Source organism: Quercus robur, chromosome 9 (assembly GCF_932294415.1).
Source record: "Quercus robur chromosome 9, dhQueRobu3.1, whole genome shotgun sequence".
Lineage (NCBI taxonomy): Eukaryota > Viridiplantae > Streptophyta > Magnoliopsida > Fagales > Fagaceae > Quercus > Quercus robur.
In genome coordinates, this window is record NC_065542.1 from 44559069 (window position 1) to 44568661 (window position 9593).

General features: G+C 36.9%; 1 protein-coding gene across 1 annotated transcript; it reads left to right on the forward strand.

The window, feature by feature from the left end:
* Positions 1 to 889: 889 nt before the first annotated feature.
* Positions 890 to 2614, forward strand: LOC126701084 (uncharacterized). Its single transcript, XM_050399223.1, has 3 exons — positions 890 to 1342; positions 1454 to 2302; positions 2411 to 2614. Exons 1-3 carry the CDS (start codon positions 890 to 892, stop codon positions 2612 to 2614), a joined length of 1506 nt encoding a protein of 501 aa, XP_050255180.1.
* Positions 2615 to 9593: the final 6979 nt, after the last annotated feature.

The following is a 9593-nucleotide window of genomic DNA, read 5'->3' on the forward strand; positions in this document are numbered from 1 at the left end:
AGCAAGGTTAGAAATTTAAGGTAATCAAGGTTCTAGTATATTCCGTTTTGTTCAATAATAAGCTCTCTACTTCTTTTTGATAAAAGGTTAGAAAATACGCTATCTACTTCTAGTACAGGTTAATATAGATGTGTACGTGTGAAAAAAATATTATGGACTTTAATCTTGTAATGACTTTTCACGGAATCATTACCAAAGTGCTCTGTACAGAATAGCAGAGGTTCTCTTATTCTTTTTCGAAGGGGCTTTTGTTGAGAACAGTCACAATTTTGAAGCAGATTTAATTTGTAATGAGTGTGTATTATGTGTTTATTAGGCTAAAAGGTCCACTCTGATGTGGTTATTAAAGGTAGTCTTGGAATCTAATAAAATGGTTGACTGAGATTTCAGTTGATACTAATGTCTTAAGCATGAAATATGTTGGAAATACTAAAAAGGTCTCAATTCTTTTTTTTTGGGGGGGGGGGGGGGTTGTATGTATTACAAAAAAATTTGGCTGTGTTTGTGTTACAAAATTATATGATATATCTTTTACAATTATTTAGTCCCCCATTATCTTTTGCAATTTTGTATGTGTTACAAAAAATTGCGTTTGCAATTATCTTTTGCTTTACATGTGTTTGCCTCTCATACCATCCTGCTGTAATTAGCCTCTTGTATATAGGAAGGACAGATGGATTTGTATATGTCCAATTGTTAAATATAGTCATACTACAGCCAAAATTTTAGGAAAAAATGTTCAGTTTGTATCATGAAAAGCAAATTAAAAAAATTTCTCGGCCGCTTCTTTTTATTAGAAAGTTAAAGACCTGCTTCAAGTTTCTTTTAGATCAGGGAACTTGAAAATGTTTGTTAACTAGCATAGTAACTTGACTTTAACAGGTTCACAATGCCTGAAATTGATATAATCATATACCACGGTGGTCCGTTGAAGAATGCCAATGCGAACAAGGGATTGCCATTTGAAGGGCCGGGTATAAAGACCTATTATACCCAAATTGATCGTAGGTTAAAGACCCTTGACGAATTGAAGATGATGGTTATGGAAGAGTTGTGTGAGAATCCTGCTGTGCATAACATACAAATTACTTATCGTATGCCAAGTGAAATCCTGAAGCACCGGATTAATTACAAGTATATGGTGATAGAAGCAGACAAACATGTGAAGATCATGTTTGACAAGTTGGAGAGAATACTTGAAGTAATTAACATTGAGTTGTACATACAGTTGGAGCCACGTGCAGAAGTTGGTATCGAGGAAATCCAACAAACACAAACAAGTTTACAAGTTACAGTTCCGAATGCTCAATATGAGTATTTTCCACATGTAGAGCATGATGATGTTCATGCTGATGATGATGAGGATGAGAATGAGGATGAGGATGATGATGATTATGACGATGAGGATGAGGATGAGGATGATGATGATTATGATGATGAGGATGAGGATGAGGATGATGATGATGACGACGACTATGTTGATGAGAGTATTGCCATTGACGGTGAAGATTTTGGTGATAGAGATGAGATTGAAGACAAGATTGAACAAGGGGACTTTAGGGACTTTGAGAGGGACATTGATGACAATGAGACATTGGTCGGTAGTGAACCTAATGCAGACAATGTTCTTAGTGTCCAAAACATTACAAACACAATCCCTGCCTACTCACCACCTGCCTTGTCATTTTCTGAAAATACTTGGGAAAATATGGTTGATTCTTCACATATTGAGACACCATTTGTGTCTACTTGGAGAGAGGGGATGAATTTGTGCAAAGGCTTGACTTTTGCCAATAAAGTGGAGGTGCAGCGCGTATTAACAAAGTGTGCCCTTAAGGAAAACAAACACTTTATGATCAGTAGGTCGATCACGACAAAACATTGTGCGAAATGCGTGGATGAGTCATGTAAGTGGTATGTCTGCGCAGTCATGAAACCCAAGTTCCACAGACTATGGATGGTCATCGTGTACAAGGGTCCTCACACGTGTATACGGATTGGGGTGCGAAATGATGGTAGAATGATGAGTTGTAATTTTATTGCAGATGTCATCCTTAAGAAGTTATGTGAGGATCACACTACCCCAATTAAGCATCTCAAATCTGTGATAGAGTTGAAATATGAGGGACAGAAGCCTTCTTACTACAAGGTATGGGATGCGAAACAAAAGGCAATTGGGAAGATGTTTGGGAATTGGGAAGAGTCTTACCAAAGGTTGCAAAAGTTGCTAATGACATATATTGATCAGGATCCGACTATCCAGGTGTTCAATCGTACCACATCCACCGGTGAAGATGACACAGTATTTTTGAATTAAGTGTTTTGGTCTTTCGGTCCAAGCATTGATGGATTCAAATATTGTAAGCCGATTATCAGTATAGATGGGACCCATCTGTATGGTAAATATTAGGGAAAGTTGTTGGTTGCAATGGCAACCGACGCTAACAACAAGGTATTCCCTTTTGCCTTTGCTATTGTGGATTCTGAGTCAAGGTCCAGTTGGAGGTGGTTTTTACAATGCCTCAGAGATGCGATTGGCCACGTGATACCTAACGAAGGCATTTGCATAATTTCTAACCGACATCTCGGTATCAAAAACACCATTGCAAACTAGCCTAGAAGGGATGATGGAAGACCACTGGTATTTCATAGATATTGCCTTCGACATGTTGCTAGCAACTTCAACACACATTTTCAAAACTCAACTCTAAAGTCAGCGGCATTGAAAGTGGGATATGCTAGTCAGGTAGTGAAATTTTATACCATAATGGAGACCATTAAGCAGGTGGAAATTGAGACCATTAGAAATAAGAAGAAGGTGACGGGGAAGGATGGCAAGGAAAAGAATCAAGATTATCTTCCATACACATACCTAATGGGCGAGTCTGTGGATATGTGGACCCAGTCACATGATGGTGGGAGACGTTTTGGAGCAATGACAACCAATATATCAGAGTACTTCAATGGTGTACTGAAAGGTGCACGGGGCCTTTCTATTGCCGCGTTGGTTGAGTTCACTTGGAACAAACTTGTTCAATATTTCCACGACCGTCACAAAGAATACCATTTTGAGTTCTCAGAGGGTAAGAAATGGAGTGAATATGCCTTCTCCATGTGGGATGGAAATAAGTGTAAATCTGAGAAACACTATCTTAAGCCATTTAGCAATGAAGAGCTGATATTTCAAGTAGTTACCCAACTCAACACGTGTAGCGCAGGAGGGGGAAACCACAGTTATGAAGTTCTGTTACAGGAAAGAACATGTAGTTGTGGGAAATGGCAAAACATAGGGATCCCATGTTCACATGCAATTAGAGTATGTGACTATTTACATATTGATTCGATCACATATATTCACCCATGTTATGGTTTGAACAATGCCATTAACACTTATGAGCATGCATTTGTGGTTCCTAAGTCGCAGTCATTGTGGAGGGATCCCATAGGGCCAAAGTGGTTGTCTAATCCAGAATTGTTGCGGGCTAAAGGCCGACCAGTGAAGTCAAGAATAAGGAATGAGATGGATGGAGTAAGGAATAAGGACCGAGGACCGGGATGGCAGAGGGAGGACGCAGATTTGATAGAGAGTCAACCCAAGTAGACATGTGCACTGTGTCATGCTTCCGGGCATAATCGCAAAAAATGTCCGTAGTCCCGTGGTGCTTCCACAAGCGGTCATGTTCCACACTAGGTAGGTAGGCAGATGGCAAATACTTATGCATCGGTTAAATATTTGTTGTTCATTCCATGTTTACCTAATGTTTACTATCTTCTCTCCTAACGTGATTACTCTACGTTTTTCAGGCATGCTTCCATGGACGATGTTTTTATCGTGCGGACCACCGATCTTAGGAAAAGTGACTATGTTGTATTGGCTCTATGTGAACTTTTTGGATTTTGTTGAAAGTACTTGTAATTCTCTATTCAATGTACCTCTATGAAGATTGTGATTTGAGTAGTATGGTTAGAACTGCAAATTAAGCGTGGTTGGGCATGTTTAGAATGTTGATATTGAGAATGCCTTTTGCTGCGATGTAAGTGCAATTGTATTGTAAAACCATGTTTATGCAGAGAGCGTAAAAGTTTCTATAGTTTCGTGCGTACTGAGAACGCGTTTTGATGTAATTTAAGTGCATTTACATTCTCAGCTTCTCTGCCTCTCAATGAGTGTTTATGGATTACATTCTCAGTTTCTTTATCTCTGTTTCTCAACAAGTGCATGCACACGTTTCAGTTTCTGGTTTGTCTGCGTGACCAGGAAAAAAATAAATAAAGAAATTCCTAGTGAATGATTTCAGGAATGAGCAGAGGAAAACAAAAATAAAAACAAAAAAATTCCCAGTGGAACTCAAGTTTCAGGAATGAACAGAGGAAACAGAGCAACCTCTCAGACTAAACAGAGCATTGATGCTCTTTTGTTCTCGAGAATTAAATACTCGAGTTCCACTGGGAATCTCGAGTTTTAAACACTCGAGTTATTTTATTTTATTTTTTTTTTTTAAAGCTCACAGTTTTTGTTCTTTTCTACAAATGAGCTTTTTAGAACTTTTTAAGGGAAAAAGTTGTGTTTATGTTTTTGTAATTTTTTTTTTTTTTTAACTACTTGGCCTCCTTTTATGTGGGGTAGATGTGAACATTGGGTTTTTTTTTTTTTTTTTTTTTTTTTTTTTTTAACTTTAATTGATTGAGCTCTTGTGTTACCCCAATGCCAATACTAAAACCTATACTATTAGCTCTAAATTATAATAAATACATGTTCATAAATGGTCCTCCTCATGGAAGTAGCTTTTGCCGCATTCAGTCTTAAATTAATTGGAATCACCAGCTCCTATATTGTTATGCCTTCTAGCTAGCATTATTGCTAAGTTATATAAATGACATGCATATGAATGATCATTTTAAATTCACATATACACTATTTTCGAATATGAAATTTTAAAATTTTTATGCTCATTGTAATTCATAGAAATTGACTCTCGCCTCACATTTACCCTTGTTTTTTCTTTGTTGGCAATAATAGGGAGAGGGATTGGATTACCTCAAGATTTTCACCTGTGACTATTTTTAGGAAAACTATAAGCAACATAAACATGTTAAGCAAAAAGAAAAAAAAAAAAAAAATCACAACAATAACTCAAGAAGAAAGCAAAGCATCAGTTAATGCGATTACTCACATCTATCCCAAGGATTTTATTGACACCATACATGTGATGCTACATCCATTTCAAAATTCCTATAAACTTTACATTCAGAACAGCAACGTAACCTATAGATGCATTGCATTCAATAAATTATTCCTCTCCATAACACCAAATGAGTGCTTTTGACAATATAGTGAAATGATCTTAACTCCAAATAATATGAGACACATAAGCTTTTGATATAAAAAAATATGTCAAGTACCATTCTTTTCTGGGAGTCACCTAACAAAACATAAAATTTCTGCCAATCAAGGCTTAAATATCCACAGCTCAATACATAGTTCTCTCTATTAAAAATTTGCAATCACACTAAGAAATGGCACGGAAAAGAAAGTTATCCACCCTTTTAAGACGGTAACCAAAGCAAGATATGTGGCAATGACAGTGTTGGTCTCAAATATTTCATTCAACTTCCAACTGTCAGGCATTGGAGATGGCTTTACCCGGTCCTTTGAAATCGTCATGATGGTCCCTAATACAAATCACAAACAGAATTTGATCACATTTCCCATATAATGCAAAAAACAAAAATCTATCATTCAAATCTTTATCAAACTAATTTATTATATATTTTTTACAAACTCTTTAGTTTCTTTAGAAAGAAAGCGAGGCCAAGAATACCAGCTAAGTAATAGAAAAAAGAAAGAAATATTTGCAAGAGGCTCTTTGAAATAATACCATCATTCAGTATTACGATTATCAGAAGCATGAAAGGTGGGAAGTTATATTCCCATATCAAAGCTAGAAGCACGAAACCAAGCTGCAAAAAGGTTGCATTAACGAATTATACGAAAGTTGAAACAAAAAAGCAAGAATTAAACCTTTAGCACTTAAGCTAGTGAAAATGAACTAAACAAAAAGTACTTAAATGCAAAATACTCCTAGCTTACCAATGTCCTTATGGTTATGGAGACAGCATATATCTGTATATTCATGCAAGCTAATTAGTTTTACCATTAAAACAAAAATATATAGAAACAAAACTAAGAAGAAAACACATGACAAGTTATGTGTAACAATCATGTTTGGTACTACAAAAGTTTCTGATATATTTTGCATGCTTATTGCGTAGACATAAAAATGACAAGTAGCAACTTCAAGTCTAGGATTCAACCTTCCAGGGTGATGTTAAGAAGCAAGTTCTTGTTAGAGATTATGAAATGGGAAAAGCAGTTGCTTTTCAGCAAAGGATCCTGAATTTGAAGGAGGTTCACACTTTAGATGGATATCAAATGTAAGTCCAACTTACATTATTTATCTCTTTATCAATTTTTCCCTGGTCGATGCATCTTCTGGCTCTCATGCATATGGTGTTGAAGCAAATGCATCTTCTGCATCGAATGTTGACGAGCTTCATCAAGAAATCTCAGTTTGCTTACTAATAGTCATAATTCCATTGATTATTGTGTGGACACACACACATATTCCTTGGAGTATTTTCTAGAAAATCCATAGAGGAGGTACAAGAGAAGAAGATGTTGTTGGAAAAGCTACAAGTCAGAATGAATGAAGCAGAAGCAAAGGCCAACAAGCTTAAAGTGTCATTCGAGAATCTATGTGGTATACTAACAAGGTTTTTACATTTCATATTTTGTTTTTATTATAAATAATTCTGTAAGGTTGAATTTAATCAACCATCTTATTGGCTTTATTCCGTGCCAAATTTGCTTGTATTTCAGCATTTAGTAACCTTGTATTTAGGTGGGTTTGTTGTAAGGGTAGTGAGTGAGATAAAGTGTTGAATGCTCAAGAGTGTGCAAGAAAACAGAGACTCGCGGCTTGATCTCACGGGTGACTCGCGGCTGCAAGCCGCCAGATGTAGCACACGTGCCAAGCATGCCAGAAGGTGAACAGTCATGCTAGCTGGAGCACTACAGGACAAAATAGGACAACTGGCCATACAGTTATCTCGTGACTGGATCTCGCGACTTACTCAAGTCGCGAGGCCAAGCCGCGAGCCACCCCTGTTTTGTAAAACCTGACGTTTCACATTCTCTTCTCACCCCAGTATAAATACCCCTCATACCCACAAATGAAAGAGAGGTTCCAGAGAGAATTTTGAGAGAGAAACCTTAGAGTAAAACAAGATTGATTCATCTACAATCTTTACATAAGAGTCTCTTCAAATTCCTCAACTCTCTTCCTCTCCATTGTCAAACCCTTGAGAGGCATTTTACCAAAACCTTGTTCTCACCATATTCATTACTGTGAGAGGGCTGTTTGGTGTTCTGGGAAGCAGTTAGGAAGGAATCAATTTACATTGGTTGATGCTATGGTCAAGTAGCGAAATCCGGGAAGCTAGAAAAGAAAAAGGTTCGGCGTAACCTCGTTGGAGCAAGAAGCTTGGAGGGCTTAGGTGCACTGGGTAGATTAGGCTTAGAGGGTCTATTGATGTCCATGTATCCCAACTACATTTTCTAGTGGATTGTTTACCGCTTGGAGGGCGGCGGAGAGGTTTTACACCAAGGGCTTCGATTTCCTCTTCAGTAACACATCGCGTGTTATCTTTGTGTTTGCATCTTCCTTCCCTCTTATCTTCGTCTTTTATTATCTGCTGTGGGTTGTGATTTTAATTTGGCTTAGATTGTTTTCCAATTCTGTTTTATAGCTTTTGTTCATTTTCCGCACACTAGTTGTTTGACATAAAGCTTGAATTGGTTAATTTGTAAATTGGGGGTCTAATCGTTCAAGGGTATTTTTACACTATTTGAACTATCAAATTCCAATTATACATTATTTTTTCTTCCATAATAATATGTTAGAGCTCAATCACACAATGGGAAATTGAAAGTAGGAAAAAGCAGAAAATGAGCTGATAAAGCTTGAACAAGCCCTGCATGATGAAGAAGCGGTCTACCTTCTTTTCCTGGAATCTTCACCTTCCAATGCTTCAAGAGGTTTGATATAACAATGATATCTATGTGTCTACAAATAGAGCAATAATTATAATCAAAACCCAATGCAATTGAAAATTTGAAAATGTATCTGATAATAACTTTTTTTTTTCAAAACATTGAATCTAATACTTGCCTAAAACGAGTATGTTTCTCAATGAAGGAATACAACTGGCTGCAAGGTCGTAGTACTAAGTGCACAAAACTTTCACTATTTGTGGGGTTTCGGAGTGGTTAAGGTTGAACCCACAACAACTTTTGGTGAAAGGCACTTGTCATTGCAACAAGGCTTGACCACTAGTGCAACTGCTAATTCTGACCACTAGTGCAAGGCTTGATTGAAGGCACAATTTATATGTGCAACTGCTAATTCTCACTCTTAACATTTTCAAAACTCATTATTAAAATAAATTAATTTTAAAAGTCAATCGACCATACCATAACCCTTTTCAAAAGATCTTTTGCATTATTGTCATTCTTGAAGTGTTCTCTTACACGCTACAAACAGATAGAACAAAGAAGTTAGACCACAGAATTAACGAATTTGATGTTTTATAGGCTCCCTTGAGCATACTTTGCAATAGCCCCACCCTTCCAAAAAATTCACCCTATGTTTGGATGGGGCAGTTCCAAACATACCCTAAAGGATGTGGGCCAATCAAATTAAGGTCCTAGCAATTTAATCATAGCTTCAACATGGTAATGGGTTGCAAAAGTCCAACATCATTTATCCAAAATGTGTAAAGTAGTGGCATCACTCCCCAAAGTGATGGGGAATCAATCTACCTAAGAAGCATTAATTAGAGCTAAATGGATAAATGGAAACAACATACCTCTAGTATCTTATTGAAAGCCTTTGCCAAGGCTGGTTTAAGATCAGCTCGATGTAGCTTTCCACTTTCATAGTAAGCAACCAATTCTTCAAAGCTTTCGAAGCTCTTGGATTGTAGAGAAAACTTACATTGGAAGAAAACAATTTGAGTTACTATTCCCAATGAAAAATGATTTTGGAAAAATAGCTCAAGCAACTATAGAAATTACTTAAGGAGCACGCACTTTGAACAAGATGCAAGGGTTGACCATCATGTGAAAAGGTAGATGTCGTAGCATTAACTAAATAAAATAAGTAAAGCTTTCATAATAAAATCCTTATGATTTACTTATCACCACCATTCTCTGCACTGCGCTCTATTACAAACTTTTTAAACCAAGATAAAATGAGGTACTTCACATACTCCAAGCATGGATTCCCTTCCACAATATCTGGAGGACAGTATGCTCTCTTTATCTTCAAATTTACTTTGGCCTACAACATGGAGGCAGACTAAATCTAAGGTTAACCTCGTTTTATAATCCACTATCCTTATGCTATGCGCAACTAATAAAGAAAACACAATGTAACCCCTAAATGGCAATTTGATACCCCTATACATGCACCCTACCTCGTCATCTTCCATAAAAATTGAAGATAGTGGATCACTTTTTGACATCTTCTCCT